General features: G+C 36.7%; 1 protein-coding gene across 1 annotated transcript in view; it reads right to left on the bottom strand.

Moving 5' to 3' along the window:
* Positions 1-2,042: 2,042 nt before the first annotated feature.
* Positions 2,043-18,213, bottom strand: part of LOC122531626 (protein outspread-like) — a 133,055-nt gene continuing 116,884 nt past the window's right edge. Inside the window, exons 3-4 of the mRNA XM_043659675.1 lie at positions 2,192-2,244; positions 2,043-2,052 (exon numbers count right to left, since the gene is read on the bottom strand). Of these exons, the coding sequence (XP_043515610.1) occupies positions 2,043-2,052; positions 2,192-2,244 (63 nt within the window). The remainder of the gene's footprint in view (positions 2,053-2,191; positions 2,245-18,213) is intronic.

Below are 18,213 nucleotides of genomic sequence, written 5' to 3'. Positions count from 1 at the left end.
TTCTGAAACCACGTTCGAGCGTGGAACGCGAAAATACTTTATAACCACTTGTATAACTAAGTCCCGTTGTTTCGTTAATAAAAACCACGGTGCAGGCAGCGTTTGCTCGTTTATGCAGAAATCTCCGGTGTACAAGCATCGCTCGTAATCCGCGTTTCGCGAGAACTGTAAACAAGAGTCGCGAGGCGCGAAGCGATGCAGGTACGTCGTACACGCGTGTACAACTCCGAGCCTTAATAAAACGCCACCGATCGGATTACTCTTGCTCGGCTGCTGGCTGTAACTCGGCTAACATCGCTCGAAACCGAGCCATGTTACGCAACGGAATATTACGAAAACTCGGGACGGCGCTGCTTGACGACCGAACGTGAATGAAATCCCTCGTTCTTTCTCCACCGGAGGGAACGATCCCGCGAGGATCGCTCCGTTACGAGCAGTGTAACGACCGGCATAGGGAACGAAATAGTTGTAAAAGTTGAGATCGAAGAACCTGCCACGCGTCTGAAGAAGAATTTCCAAAATCGGAGAACTTTAATACGTGCTGATCCATCATAATTTCAACTTCACTTCACAATCATTCCATCCCACTCGACGTCCGTATGCAAATTCTACCCAGTTAACAAACTAAAACTATGAGAGTAAATTTTTCGTTAGAAATGTGTTTCAAGTAGTTTTTCGTAAAATGTATAAATAAAAGCTTGCACGAGAACATTCTCCATCGTATTATATAAAGTTTCTCTATTTTTTTTTCTTTTTTTTTTTTTTTTTTTTTAATGGAAATTTCAGTTTGCTCCAATCATCGATAGGTCTAGCGTCAAGTATCATTCCCAGCAGGACGGCGATCTTTTTCGTGCATCTCAGAAGAAACGAGGGAACCGAGCCACAGGGCCGGTATGTATCCGTTCGAGGAATTTCTCGAGTTTCGTCCGAGTAGAAAAACGCGTTCCTTTAATCTGAATCGTTAAGTAGCGCTTTTCCGTGTATCCTCAATTAACGGTAGTAGCGCGATAGCCGCCTTCTTCTTTTTCCAAAGTGTCGTTCCTTTATCAACGATTCGCGCGGGTCGCCCGGCTTGTAAACTACGGGGACCCGGTGCGTATCGACCTCCCGTTGTCGACGATACGTCGGCCAATCGATAGTTCGACATGCCTTACACACTTTGCTACTTAGATCGTGTCCTCCCGCGGGACATCCTGCCGCGATAACGACCCCTGGCTCTTCGCCCTGTCCACCTAGGGACAGATAAGGGGCCACTTTTCACCGGGCGGCTCAACGCCCGGCTAGTTTCGCCCCTATAAAGAATGCCGGCAATTGCCTGTACCTTGATTTTTTACCACCCGTCGTATTTGCATCTTGCCACCGTTCGCTGCCATTACACGGAACGCAGCGGTGGAACAGTATTTCCTAACCTGTTCATTATAAACCGACATGGATCGATCTGCTTTGTAAGAAATGACTTTTTTCTTTTTTTCTTTTCGTCATCGCGAATTCCTTTTTAAATAATCGACAAAGATTGACAACGGTTGTCGATCATTTCGAACTGTTGTTGCAATTTCATGAAGAAGGAAATTTTACTTCGAAGCGTAAAACGCTCTGTTTTAACAATTCTGATTCGCGAGATCGTCTTGTTTGAATTATCTGAGAAACGATCACACGAATAATGTACAGTCGTTGCTTGAATTAATCAATGTAGTTTTGAAATAATTTTACTTTAATCGAAGCAAATTATATCATTGTTTGATTATTGAAATGAATTTTTGCTTTATTTTGTATTTTGTAATTTCTTAACTCAAGCTCTGATTTTATTGAATTTCACCCTCTGCTGGAGTTAGTTGTTATTTCATTTCGAGGAATTAATTCAAACGAAAGATTATTCGCGAATGATTGATTTGACTTGGAAATCCAAAGTAAAGTTACTTTTTTCAAGTTTTTTTCTCCGACAGAAATGATAAATTAGTGGAAATAATTCGCTGCTATGTTCAACTCTACTTTGTACATTACGGGTGATGATAGTTTCTTTTTTAAAAATTACGAAAGTTATCTCAAATGTCTCTGAAAATTTTTCACGACTACACGAGTCATAATCTTGAAGATTGAAGTACGATTTCTTTTTATTGGCTGCCGACCATGAAGGTTAGATAACGAAATATTAAGATATAAATAAATCTCGTAAACATAGCATGGTACATACTCACGGTGCATACACCAGATAAACACATAAACGTAAACCACTTGGACACTTACCTGAAACAGAGAAAGTACAACGAGATTAGTCAAACAACATTGGGAAAAATTTATTGAATCAATATGATAATTTAAGTACAATTTAATAATTTTTTTTGAAAACGTAGCCTTAAACGAATAAATTTTATTCTTTCTTTCCAACTTCTGCAGAAACATCCTTTACTTAATTGTATCACTAATTACAAAGACATTCTATATACATATATACAGTTATTATTCTCTGTACTTGTACAATTTTTCTTTTACAGAATTTTAGAATTTGTCCCAACAAAAATCTATAGTTAGAGGAATATCTCCTGGCCAATTTTCAATTACTTAGAATGTACATAAATAAAATATTTAATTACTTAGAATGTACATAAATAAAATATGTGTTGATGACTTGTTAGTCGTCAATAACTCCAATAAACTATTAAAGTTTTAGAGCCGGCCGTTGTAATAATTTCAAAATATACAAATCATATATATTCGTGTAAACACACACGATACAATATTTAATATCTAATGCAAAACTAATATATCTAACTTGTATCAAACTAAGAATATATACATATATATATATATGTGAATAACGACCTGTTCTAGCAAGAGGTGAGAATGCATAATGTGTGCCACGTGATGATGATGATGATGATGATGATGATGATTGATTGCACATGGTAAGGATATGTATTCTGCGCATGAAATGTTTAAGAGTGAGGTGTAATTGGGGAACGAGAAAGTTGTGAGAGAATCCTCTGATTGTGAGAATCGATCGAAATTGGAATAAAGAATCAGACAGAGAGAGAGAGAGAGAGAGAGAGAGAGTTTCTGAAAAATTCAAATAAATAAATGACATTAAATAATTAAACGATCCATCGAGTCAATTAAAAAGAAGAACGATAGATAAAAAATTTCGTGGAAGCATATTTAAATTACATTTAATTTGCATTATATTAATTGCACAGTCAAATTAATTAGTGTGATTCGTAAACGGAATAATAAAAATAACAAGTAGTAATTTTTTTATAGAATTGCAACAACGCATTTTTAAAGTTTTGAACGATTTATCAAACAATTCTTTAATAAACAAGTTGAACAAACTTTTTATCATCTCACGAATAATACTAATACACTATAATAATAATATTTCTATTTTACTATAACAAAATTCTTCATCAGGCATGACACGAGCTTTATAATTTCATTTCTTCCTAATGCTAAATAAGATTTGTCCTAACGTTTCGCGAACAATCTAACTTCATAAATATTCCTAGCGGTTGAACAAGTTTCTCACCACAATTTGTCCTACATCTCGCGGACATTCGAGCAAAAAACATTCCAACGATCGTCTCGGAAATAAATCATCAGAGGCACGAAGGTTCGAAGAGGATATACGTCGAAGGTTGAAGTTTATGTAAACGCGATAACAGTTGGTTTAATGGAGCCGCGTATATGTAATACCTTTCAACGGAGAGGACGACGCGACGTCGTTAAAATGGCCTGTGGACTGTGATTTCAATCCAGCCTGATTTGCACGTTGCCCGGCACTGATGAGCGACCAAGACGCTTCTTCGCCTCGTGCTGATAGTTACGTAAAAGACAAGAGGTTAAAGGACATTGCCGAAGATCCCGGACGTAGAAGCGTGACACGCGAGAAACGTAGCACGTACCACCTTGAGCTGCGGTTACGCAACGACGAATCACACTGCACGGAATATCCTAACGAGGCGACCTTTCCGATGCTCGACTACCGCGTGGTATCAATCAAAATTAGACATTCCCCACCGTGTGGCAATAAATAATTGGAGAAAGCAATACCGAGAACCGTATTGGGAAACTTTATCCCACGATTCCAGAGAAATCTCTCAATTCTGACTTGACGAGTACACCCCCGACGAGGGACAAGGAAGTAGCACACTCTAAAAAATGATTGAAGCAAACGATAGAAATTTTTACGCAGTACTTTCATCAACATGTGTGACATAAACTGAACTTTCTGTAATATATATTGCGATGTCAAAAAGGAAATGGAAATACGATAGAAGCAAAAGAAACGAATTTGATAACTGTGTGATTGTCGTGTTACTTAGTATGATACCTCTTCTTTGCATTTAACGCCAGCCATTGAGACAAAAATTTATACACGATTGTTTCTTAATGATTCTCTCTTTTACAGTTTTTAATATTTCGTTAATATTTGCAAATAGTTTTAAAACGCGAATTTCTTCGTTCGCAAACGACTAACAGTCGTTATCGTTATTAGGTTAAGAATAATGTACTTATTTCCAGAAATTCGTTCGCCAATTCGTTCGTCGATCGTTTCAATATACTTCTTACCATTTAATTTCCTCGCAATAAATTTTATTTCCCTCTTACCTCAATAACCAACGCCTCATCATGGATCGACGAATCGGAAGTAGTAACTCCTTTCGTGATGACAGGCACCAGATTCGTCTAAATTGAACCTCTTTTCATCAATAAACTTAACACTAGAACCACCGAGTAGTACCAAGGTAGTAAAAATTGAGTCAAAGATATTAGAATGCATGGAAAAAATTTGTAACACGACAATGAACGCCAACTTTTATTCGTATGTTTTACAAGAATCATTCGAATCTCTGAAAAAACGCAACGTTGCGAGTCCGAGAAATTACGCGAAGAAATTAGAAATTGGTGATTTCGACCACTTTGGTGGTTCTAGTGTTCACTAATTCACTGTATTTCGCACGAATGTTAGGCTTTCGATGGCTCCCGTACGACTGACGAGCATAAATATTCTTGTTCGATCTTGCCTGCCGCGCAGTATTTACATTTTCGGTTTTATATTTCTGAGAAATTACGAAATTTCTGAGAAACAACATTCAACGTGCTACACGTGTAATCCACAGCCAAGGATACTGATGTTATAAGTGCTAGTTTAGTTTATACACAACGTAAGAACACATAGAGTGTCTTGTCTCTTTGTCCCGTGGTGTATCGATAATCTCTATTTAATCCTCGCACCGTTTTTGCTTAGCAAAGTGTATCTCAGGAAATTGAAAATAATCTGCACGTAAGAACGCTTGTTCATTTTGGACAAAATAATTATCAAAATACGATCTCCCAGCACGATTTTATAGTTTGACTTTGTTCCATTTATCTAGTTTCCAGCGAATATTAGAAGTTTGAGCAATTGGTGGAAGTTTTTTTAAAAACAGTGTAACAGAAATTTATAAATGTTTGTAGAATAGAAAGTTTCTTTTTGACAAGATTTCTTAAAATTCAGGAAATCCTTGAGAGAATCTCTAATATAGTATAAGTCATGATATAATTGTGGTATATTATTCTAAACTTCGATATAACATTGTAAGTCATGTTATAATTGTAACACATTTGAGATATCTCACATATCTAAAATTTTAAATCCAATCTAACTCTACTTCGTCTCCAAAAGAATTACCCTAAAAACAGAAACGAACGAGCTACGTATAAAATTCAAATTAAACCAAGATCGAGCGTCTGCAAATTTTGATGTCCTTTGCACGACAGTATAAAATAAAACATACAAAATTCCACGTACATGAAATAATAACTTCAAGGTATTATACAATCCAAATAAACACAAATGAACGTACATAACAAATAAATCCATTGATTAATAAATTCATTTCACCCTCAAAACAATTACTCTAAAACCAAATACGAAAGACACAAATCTCAAATTAAATCGGGCAACAATATTCTCAAAGTTCATAGTATATTCAACAATATTCTCAAGTTCGTAATATCGATCACGTCTAAATTTTATGCACGTGAGAATATATAAAGATAAAACATACGTACGAAATATTAAAATATAAATATAAAATATAATATAAATTTAAATAAATATAAATATAAAATGTAATATAAATAAATATAAATATAAAATATGTATAAATATAAATAAATATATATATAAAATGTAATATAAATAAATATAAATATAAAATATAATATAAATATAAATAAATAAATATAAATATAAAATATAATATAAATATAAATAAATATAAATATAAAATATAATATAAATATAAATAAATAAATATAAATATAAAATATAATATAAATATAAATAAATATAAATATAAAATATAATATAAATATAAATAAATAAATATAAATATAAAATATAATATAAATATAAATAAATATAAATATAAAATATAATATAAATATAAACTTCAAGCCATTATCCAATCCAAGTAAACATAAAATAACAAATAAATCCATTGATTTATAAATTCATTTCACCGCCGGATAAATCTCGAACTCAACCAGGAAACAACGTTCTCATGATTCGTAGTATGCAGCCGAGGGAAACAAGGTGATTCCAGGGGAACGAACGAATTCCCATGGAATTTGCGGGCGAATACTTTGGCACGGTGCCGAAGCTGGAAGCCTGGCCTGGGCGGAAGGGGACCTGGAATTCTTGGCGCGCTAAATAAGGTCGCGTTTGCAGCCTGGAAGCACCCCGCAGCGCCGCGCAGAAACGCGGACGCCTCGCTTGGAAATTGCCTCGGAATTTTCCGCGGAGAGAACGGAGGAATTTCACGCGATTTTTATCATCCGCGACCGGCGACTAAATTCTACGGTCTCTGGTCGACCAACCTGGGGCAGCGAAGCTTGGTTTGTCTGGAACTCGGCGTCATTTTTAATGCAACAGCCTTCCCCTTCGTCGTTGTTGGCGCAATCAAGTCGAAAACGAGGCGATTACGCTCGTCGAAGACGACTAGATGGTGTAATTGGGTCCGATCAATGGAAAACTTAGCTTAGTAGAACTTAATAAGGTTACAACGATTATATATTGTTTATTATGTTATATTTATATTATTGCCTCTATGATTTATATAATTCACACGTACATATATATTGGGGTAAATTATTTGAATCACTGAATGATCAAAAATTATGAAATATCAATAAAGAATCAGATATGTAAAGAAGTTTTACATTTTCTGAGAGCCTAGAGTAGCACACAAAAATTAGATATGGAGGTTTCATTAGGTCCATTATCCACGTATTTTAATATTGGCAGTAACAAGAGTAGATTTACATAAATTTTATATTTCTTGCATTGTATTTTCATAATATATAACACGAGATTATATAATATGATATTTTCATAATATCACAAATTACATTATATTAGATTATATATTATTCTTGTATCATCACTGTACAACTCGTTATTAAAAACTGCCATTGTGCACGTTGCTTTCGTATGCAGTGAACTGTTTATAGAAACTTTAGGACTTCTAGCCAACGCGTCATATTTGTTTCCATAAATGGGCAAAAAATTACCAAAAAGTTAGACGAGCGAGTATTCGATTCACGTTTGTAAATGACGAAATAACATTCGAATAACAGAAACTGAATTCGAACAACGATCGTTCCCAGCGTCTTGGTATCGCTGGAACAAATTTCACATTGTATTACGTTACGCGTTATCGTCGTTTAGCCGGCTCTGAGCGGGAAGATCGCTCCCATCCTTCACGGCTCGGATCCTGTCCGCGGGATCCACCTTCCTCCGCGGCTCGTTATGCAACGCGATTCCATTCGACGCCGAACCGTTAATTTAATTCGCGCTTTCCACTTAATTAATCCCAATTACGCGTGGCGTCGAAGGTTGGAGGCGCTGCTCTCTCTTTCTCTCTCTGCTTCGTTCTCTGCCTCGTCCACACCTGAACGCGCCTTTAATCCGCTCCCCTGGCGGTGTCTCGCGTCGCGGGCCCGCTAAATTAATGACTGACGGCGGTTATTGGCCGTTAAGTCGATTAATAGCTCCGGGTTAACGAGCCGAGCTCGTCTTATCCCGAAAGCGTGGCGGCGATCTCGCACCTCGTTGCGAAAACGTTTACGTTTCCTCGGTGAAATCGTCGGTTGGCGAGCGATCTCCATTTTGTCGCAACTTTGTTCACCTTTGGAACTGTCAACTCGTAATTTTTCAGAGAATCTTTCAGAGAACAGATTCGTAGAAATGGATTTTTCGTCTACGTGTCGTTGTTCGAGGATCTTAGCAGTTATTTATTGGTTGTTTATATTCGGAGGAATAACTCATTTTTCACAGTAAAATGCTCGACGCGAATATATGTTTCTTGTATGTGCCGAGGTTTTGAACAAAATTTGCAATTTTCGACTTCAGCCTCTTCGACAATTAGAAATTTAGTCACCTTTGACTAACTAATTTTCCTCGCGTGAAAAAGAACATTTTGGTCGACGATATCAATGATAACGTTTCATCACTGGAACATCGTTCTATCATTTGCTTCGGAGAAATTACCTCGTACGGGAAACAAATTTATTCCCTTCCATACACGAAACGAAACGTCGAGCAATAAAAATAAAATTCGCATTAATCGGAAACGGAGTGGTTCACAGGCTCGAGCAACACGTCACAAAATGTACGTACGTATACGTTCAAGGCAAACTTGATCGCCGTGTCAATGCTTTGAAATAATGCCATAACAAATCTGCCGTGTTCCTCGATGTACTACAAACTTTTAAGAATCCATTTACATAGTCGTTCAAGAATCGACGTTCTTACAACGCGTCGCTCTCGACGAACCACTCGTCCACCTCGAACGACTCAACTCGTCTCCTCTCGGTGAATGAGAACGCGACACGAGAAAACTCCGTTAGAACAAGCTTGACAAAGAATAGCTAAAGCTCCATCGTAGAACGGAACAGCGACTTTTCCACGCAGGAGTTAGCGACGAATTGCAACGAGTTATAGCGCGCGAGAAAGAGAAAGAGTTGGCCGAGACCAGTTTCGTTTTCTACGTTGGAAAACAACGAGCACGGAGCGCGAGACGAGCCACGGCTGTGCACGTGCTCGTTTTCAATCAATGGCACCCCTCGTGTAAGAGCACTCGACATTCTCCTCGCACGTGCCGATGGCAGTAACCTCGAAGACAATGACATGCCGACGACGAAGCGCGTCGCCGCATGTAAATGTAACCTTTTGTGAGTACCGGGTGGAAGACGACGCGCGCCAAGAGAGAGAATCGCGCCGAGTGAAAGGCGCGCGACGATCTCTCGATTCCGACTGGATTTGGCCCACGGTACTCGCAAATCCTCCCTTTTCTCTCTCTCTCTCTCTCTCTCTCTCTCTCTCTTTCTAATTCAAAGACATTCAAGACGAGAAAAATTAAGAATATAATGGTGACAGTTTTCTGTCAATTATCATGTACTAACAATGTAAAAGAATAAAACAAATACGCTAATAATGTGGTATCAAGGACACCCATAATGTAATAAAAAATTTTATTCTATTTAAATTATTTTTTTCAATTATTGTCACTAGATGGCAATATTAAATTTGAGAGAAACGATATTATTATTTGTGGATATTGTCCCTATTACTAATAATGTACATATATTGATAATGTAAAATATACTAATATACTAATACCTGTACTATAATATAGTATAATGTACTATAATATATTATAAATATACTAGTAATGTATTATAATATAATATAAAGTACTATAGTAGAACTGTAATATATAAACTATAATATATTATAAATATACTAATGATGTACTATAATATAATATAAAGTACTATAATAGAACTGCAATATATGAACTATAATATATTATAAATATACTAATAATGTACCATAATATAATATAAAGTACTATAATAGAACTGTAACATATAAACTATAATATATTATAAATATACTAATGATGTACTATAATATAATATAAAGTACTATAATAGAACTGCAATATATGAACTATAATATATTATAAATATACTAATAATATACTATAATATAAAGTACTATAATAGAACTGCAATATATGAACTATAATATATTATAAATATACTAATAATGTACTATAATATAATATAAAGTACTATAATAGAACTGTAACATATAAACTATAATATATTATAAATATACTAATAATGTACCATAATATAATATAAAGCACTATAATAGAACTGTAATATATAAACTATAATATAATATAATATAGTATATAATATAGTATTATAATAACGTACTATAATGATGTGGTGCTATAATAATGCAGAAATAAAACAAAATAAAACAATTGAAGAAGTGAAAACATACAAATTTAATAGCGATATTCGCAAACACAGAACAACACAATCAGGAAGATTCGAGAAATTATTGTAAAACTATTCAACGCAAGAAAAATTTGTCGTATCTACTATCGTATATACTTCTACAAGCTTGAAACACCGAGCTCCCTTCAAGAACGTGACAAACGAACCTGAAAGCTACCGTGTTATTAACCAGAACTCTGAAAAATCGGCGGACAACCGCTAGCTTTCTCGCATTCGTATAATATCCTCAGACCGTATTACGCGCGTTACGGCCGATTATACATTCATCGATGAATTATTTCCCGCTGCCGAGAAGAGAAGACCAACGCTCGCGGCGCCTTTTCCACTACGCGGCGAAGAATTCCGCGTTCCCGTGGGGTCTGCCCCGCATGGCCGGTTATTTATCGTCTACTAAATTGTCCGCCAATAAATAAAAGGCTCATTACGGGCAACAACTGTGAAATGCGCGGCGTGGTTGGAAGCGGCGAACAGGCGATCGTAATCGGCCGTAATTCGACATCGTGCACCCTGCTTCGGGGAGTTTTCACTCGCGAACGAAACGGAAACGGAAACGGATAGTTGCGATTTTTACGTTTCTTCTTGTCGCGTCATCTACATTCTCCTCGTTGCAATTCAACGATCGCCGATCATTCGTTATACAGCGTACAGGGCTCCTTCGTGACAACAAAGTTCGCGCTAGTTTATACACAGCTATGTTTGCCTTCTTTTTTTTTTTTTTTTTTTCATCGTAGAACAATTCGAGAATCGAAACACTTCGCAGTCTAAATTTCCGATGCGTGCTTTAAGGAATGAAATTCTCGTTTCAATTTAAATTTCGTCAAATAGACATACACGTACTTGTATATTTTGATATATTGTACATGAGTGTACCTACTGCTCGTATATATTAATACGTTAATGACAATATATTAATAACAAGAATATTCTCGTACTAATATTCTTATTAACATTCTTATGTATAAGTACACATGTATATTATATTATATTACATTATCTATAAATATATTATAATCACGTATTATACAATATATATCTACAAAATCATTAACATGCTGATACAACAAAAATCAGATGAATGCATTAATATACAAATATACTAACATATACTAACATACACACTGAATATACTAACATATACTAATATACACAATGAATTATATTAATATATATTATTATTCACACCACAATACGCTGACGCGATCGTTATTGTACAACAAAATATCAGAGTATTCAAATACATTTACTGGTAGCGTATAATTTCCAAGACAGATGCAACGAAGAAGGAACAAGATTCGAATGACCCGGTCACGGCGAGACAGGAAAACCCCTAAATGATAACAATTGTTCGAGAGAGAGAAAGAGAGAGAGAGAAGATAAAACAGAGAGATGGAATTAATTATTTATCAGTAGCGTGTTCGAGGATGGGAGGCTCCATTAGATAGAGGATCCGTTGATCACCGGAAAAGGGAATGGCATTTCCTTTTATCGTTCCTACGGCCATCCAATTAATTGCACCGGCCGCCGACAAAAGGGTGCAATCGTGAAAGTATCCTGTCGAAAGCAGCGGCTGAAACCGCGTGCCTCACGGCCTTAGAACGGTCCCTTTACTCCCCGCGCGACAATTAAGCTAATTAAGAGCAATAATAGCCACGCGATAATTACGAGATCGTGCGAGTCTCGCGTAGGACGGATCAACCGTCTAATAATCATCTCGCGTCGTGATAACTCGGACCAGGTAAACTGCTGCGATGGAAATTTGTAAGGAGTCGGGCCAGAGAGAGAGAGAGAGAGAAAGGGACGTTCAATTAATATTAATTATTTGGATTTATAGTGACCGATTACGGTGCTTGTCCATGACAGTGATCGAGAGTTTAATGTACATAGATCCGTGACTAATTCCTAACACACGAATCAAATTTTATTAAATCTTCTAAGGTTCATCGCCTATACCACTTGATGATACAAGTATTTCGATACGAAATGATGATTAAAAATGGGAATAATTAATATTTAAGTTATGGTGTTATAATTGAAATAGATACGAAAGATAAGAGATGTTGAATCGAACTTGGAGCTAGCATCAAATCAAGTCCATCAAACACAAATTAATATTGTTCTATGAAATTCTATAAATTCTATAAATTCTATAATTCTATAAATTCTATAAAAATTCTATAATTCTATAAATTCTATAAAAATTCTATATAAATTCTATAAAAATTCTATAAATTCTATAAAAATTCTATAAATTCTATAAATTCTATAAAAAAAACGCGACAATAACAAACTACGTCTGCACAATAATTAATTTTTCACAACATTTAATCGCTTTCTGAGATTTCTAACTAATGAGAAACTGAAGCGCGAATGATATTAATAAAATTCAAGCTCAAACTCATCGATCACTAAAGAAATCCGGATCTGATTCTCCTCGATCAAAATCTGCCTAGACAACACCTACGTCCATCAACGTCACTCTGTTCAGATAAAGAAAAAAAAAAAAAAAAATTATACCGAGTGAAAGAAGCGAAATGGCGAGGTCGACGATTTAAGAAAGTCGCCTTTCCTGTTTTTTTGCCACCGGGAAAATCTGGATTCCCTCCGGTCGAGCCAGTTCTTTCCCAACCAGCTATCATTATCTCGGATTAATTCCGTGGTGGCCTTTCACCGTCAAACGTTTCCCTCTTCTTATTCGCTTCTTATCGACGCCTCTTTACGGACGACACACAGGGAGAGAAAGTCGCCTCGTCTCGGTCCTCCTTCCAATTATCCTAACAGTACACATCCTACGATCACGAATAATTCACCTATATCTCCTGAAAGCCAGTGTTCTCAGCTTGCGAGATGCTCTCTGATTGTGAGTGATCGTCGTGGTTATCTCCAGTCGATGCCTTTCGACACAGTATCGAATATTTTCAACATCAGTGTTATGTTAGTTGACACTTGTAAAAATCCAACATACAAATAAACGAGTAATAATTCGTTATATTAAAACATCGCGTAATAATAACTGTCATTAATATTATTTATTGTAAAATTATTTTTTTAATATTACACCATAATTAAAATTATTATTGTTATTATTTTTATTCAATCTGGTAATTCTAGCTGTGAAAAACTGCGAAAAGAGACACAAGACAAAAGGAAACATCGACGCGACAAATTTTTTTTTTCCCACGGAGCGATACGTTAGTTCGACGATTTTCACCGAGTGGAAATCGAATTGTCGCGGTGCTTTTCACGGAGAAAGCGTCACGTTCGTGCGGTTTCGACGTTTTCACCGACGTTTTCGAGCAAGCTGCGCCACCGGCTGCCGAGAACTCGGCTAAATCGCTGCAATTAGCCGGACAATCGGTGTAATTAGCGTAACCTGCACAACCCTCTGGTGTCTGGTTGGCCGCGCAAAGTTTTCATACCACGCTGGAAACTCTGGAAACTGACGTGATCGCGTCTAACTACGAGCAGAACGCGAGAGAGAGCAAGAGATCGACGACTACTTTCGCCAAAGAGACAATTGCATTATCGACGTCTCTAGAAATTTACATAATTCAAACTTTAAATTTTATTGGAATTTTTTTCCAAATAAAAATAGACGAGCATTCAGAGTCATAGCAAGTTCTGTTACTCGTGATTATCATTATTCCAAGCTTATCAGAAACTGCGACGAAACTCGTCTGCTTTTTGGCGAATTTAGGGATATTTTAGTACATTTTTCAACGTCTTAGATTTCCTGTATCAATATTTTAAACTTCTACTGTCGAATTTTAGGGCTTTTGCTGCTGATCATTGAATTTTCAGAGAAACTGGGTATTTTGAAAAAAAAAGATTGATCGAAGAGAAATAGTTGTGAATATTATTAGCAAAGGACATCGTGTTGCTATTTATAATTGCGACGAAACTTGAAAATTGCCTGAAATTTCCTACACTGTTCAATTTTAAGAAGAATTTAGGAATATTTTAATATACAAAAAATTATATCAATTTATATATAATTTGCTAGTAAAAACTTTCGTTATAAGCTGAAAAGCTATCCCATTGAATATAAATATTTAAGCAAAAATGGCGATGAATCTTCAGCTTGACATTCTTACATCTATCCCTCTAAGTCTAAATTTGATCGCATCTTTAGAGGCGGAGGAATATTTAAAAGCAAAAGAATTACAAATTAGAAACGATCGAGCACGTTTAGCGGGGACATTGGAAATAATGGAACGATGAACAGTTGGACAGTTGGACGAACGTAGAAAAACTGGACTCGCGGCTTCATTAGAAGAAACCGCCGACACTTTCGCCCGACACGCGGGGAACGCGCGACGATCGTCGACGATCTCTTCGAAGACGACACGCAAGAAAGGTACACACGCTACGCGGCGATCGCGGCTAATAAAAAAATGTCGAGAGTTCACGGAGAATAATAAAAGCGTCTCGAGGAGGAGAAATTCCGCGAAATTCCGTGGCTGAAAGTTTCTAGTATTCCGCGCATGGTTAAAACCCGCGATCGTTCCTAGAAAGTAATCGTTCCACCTGTCGTGATGACGATTTAACTAATCCTTCTAGTCTCTTGACGCTAATGCCATATAATCGTATAAATTTTCCCACTCACTTTGTCAATAATATAAGAATTGAGTGGCTTGAACTGAAATTGCAGCGACTCTGGAGTGTCTGATTTTTGCGGAACGAGAGTGACAATTTTATTTCTGATGGATGTGAATGGAAACGAATGTTGGTAAACATGAGGATGAGATTTAAAAAATTTAAGAAAAAAATTAAGAAAATATTAAGTCAGCCGAAGCATATTGTCTTGAGGAATAATAAAGGAAGTATGAGTTTAGTACTCTAACTAAATATAAACAGAGATTGTATATTAAATAAAATACTCGATGATTCTAAATCCTTCGAAAGGCGATAAAAATGTCTGTCTTGCTGAGATTCTCAAACACTATTCACCCACAATTATCCAGTTATTTCAAACTAAATATTTTCTATTTTATAATACCGAAGATAGTAAATAACGGAGAATTTTCCACCAAAGAAAAAAAAAAAAAAGAAGAAAGACGAATGGTAAAAACTCAGAAATGCTACCAATCACTTAAACGAATTTGTTCCAAAAAAAACTTATAGCCACAGTAATATCTTCCAGCCAATTTTTAATTACTTATAAAATGTACATAAATAAAATATCTTTTGGTGATAAATTTCATATCTATTAGTCGTCGATAACTCTAAGAATCGTCCACTCTAACCATCTTGTGTCAGAGCTGTTACACTGAACTGTTACAAACGAAAAGGAAAAGATGACAGCCCTAAAACTCAGTACTAACAGTCCTAGACGCTCCGTCTTAGCCAAAACGAAGAACAACGGAGGATGCTTTCACAGAGAAGCAGCCAGAGGAAGAAGCAAAAGGACAAGGAAGTGTTGTGTCGCGAAGGCAGGGTCGCGGAGAGCTCTCGAGGAAAGGACGAAAAGAAAGGGAAAAGAGAGAACGCGGGAAGGGAAGGTAAAGGTAAAGGTAAAGGTAAAGGTAAAGGTAAAGGTAAAGGTAAAGGTAAAGGTAAAGGTAAAGGTAAAGGTAAAGGAAAAGGAAAGGAAAGGAAAGGAAAGGAAAGGAAAGGGCAAGGCAGACCGGACAGTGGCCAGGAGCGAGCGACGTGGCCGGCGCGGCGCGCATGCAGGCGTTCGTCCCGGTTCGTCGACCTCCTGTGGAATGCAAGGCATAACCTACCGTAACACCACCACCAACATCACCACCAACGGCACCGACGCGTCCATCGTGCTCGTCCACCGGTCCACGCGAGTGAACCACCTGCGAACCAACCCTTCTCGAGAGGTTCCCTCGACAAACATACGATCCTTCTTCTTCTTCTTCTTCGTCTTCTTCATCTTCGTCCATCGCGAATGACTCATCTCGCGTAACGTGTCCTCCACTGTTTGCCAGGTGATCTCGAGTACGTGGTTGAGCATAGTCTTGGGAGTCTTCTCTGATCATCGAATCGGGCCACTCTTCAGTTTCAACGTGTTGCGCGTTTCCTGGTAACGTTGAAGTATTCGAACGAAATTTAATCCCACTTGACAGTTTATTGTAAATATCGATTTGATCGAACCTCGTAGCGAACGACACGTAGAATTGTGGAAAATACGAAGGCTTAAAGGTAGTAGAGTATTCGGAGTATCGGATATTTGTAAATTTGGTTTCAATTCTGTAGCGAACGGTTTGTCTGAAGACAGCGAAGATCTCCTTCACGTTTTATGTAGACAAAATGAATCGAATTTGTTGATTATTGAAGAACTCTGATTCGGTGGATTCAATCAATTTTGACTGTTGTTGTAAAGCTATGTTATGATTGTCGCAATGAAAATAAATTTGGCCAATGGTTGCTGATAATTCATATTATAATCTTGATAATTCATGTATCTAATATAAATTTAAATGTTCATGTAAACGGCAGGTTGTATTTTTACTTTATATTCACAGAATCTTCAGACTCGTGATATCAATCATTATTATTCTTAATAAATGCATAATTTAATTATTTCTAATAAATGCATTATTTAATCATTTTTAATAAATGCGTGATGATAAAATTGTTATAGCTTCTGAATCGAAGATGAAAGGATTAACTGTAGAGAAAAGTGTGGTCTGATTGGATTTGATCGCGATTTCGAGAAAAAGATCGGGGAGTTCCAAAGAGTGAAACAGGTTGTAACATCACTTCAGCGAGTAGAGACGAATGATATGTAAAATAGTATTCTGAACGCCTAAAATGTGGGCTTTTCCAAGAAGCACGCTCTTGAAGAAACTTTCAATTCTGAAATCAAATCTGAATTTTAAATTTCCAATTCGAATTCACAAGTCGCCGCAGTTGTAGCGATCATCGCGCTACAAAATACGCCCACCACTCCATCAATTTCACGAAACACCTTTTCATCATCAATTCTGTATACAAAATAAATTACAATCCATAATTCAGAATATTACTTTCGCAGTTCAGAAAGATTTTTATTCCATAGAAAATGAAGGAGAGTTAGAGCTTTTCGTTACCAATTATTTAGTGTGAAAGATCAATTATCTTTCTGCAAATTCGTATCTTCGTGAACGTAATTCCACTCGTTTTTCATTCTGTTTGCGTTTGTTTCACCTACTAGATACTGTAATAATAATAAATAGAATACTTTGGATAGTTTCCGTATGTTTTTTTTTAAGTAACGGCATAAATCTATAAAAGTATCCAAGAATCTTCGTCCTAAAATATTCACTTCGCAATTCTAGAAAGGAGATATATTGCAGCGCGTTAGAGGAAAGCTAGCTTCTGGAGAATCTCCAGAGAATTAACAAAAACGGCAATTCTAGAGAATGTTCATTCTTCGAGAGAGAAAAAAATCGAGAGGAAACATACATGATGAAATTTCTAGAAAATTTCCATTCGTCGAGAGAAGAGAAAAAAAGAAACGAAGGTTCCAGAGAAGGGAAGAAACGAATAGAGAAAAAATAATCAATCGAATTACGTGAAATTCCGGCGACACGCGAACCCGTGCTGCCGCGACAGCGAGATTCTTCGAGGTGGTCTTATCTCTGTATAACTGTACCTGTCCGCGGCAGTCCGCGATTGCTCACCGCAACGACTATTAGTGATTCTCCCGTTAGGATAAATACGTGCCAGGCGCCACGGGATCGTAACGATTAATGCCCGATTAACCTGCTCGGCCGCGCAGCCGACGTTCCAGAATTTCACGGAAAACTGCAGTTAGAAATTCAAACGGTCCACTCCCCTTCCGTATATATATATATATATATTGTTAATAATCGCGTACGATCGTTCTCCGTTTGCTCGAGAAAATTGCACACCTCTCGGAGTAGT

The sequence above is a fragment of the Frieseomelitta varia genome, unplaced genomic scaffold (assembly GCF_011392965.1).
Source record: "Frieseomelitta varia isolate USP_RPSP 00005682 unplaced genomic scaffold, Fvar_1.2 scaffold_407, whole genome shotgun sequence".
NCBI lineage: Eukaryota > Metazoa > Arthropoda > Insecta > Hymenoptera > Apidae > Frieseomelitta > Frieseomelitta varia.
Note: the sequence above shows the minus strand (reverse complement) of the source record. Positions and strands in the feature narration are given on the sequence as shown.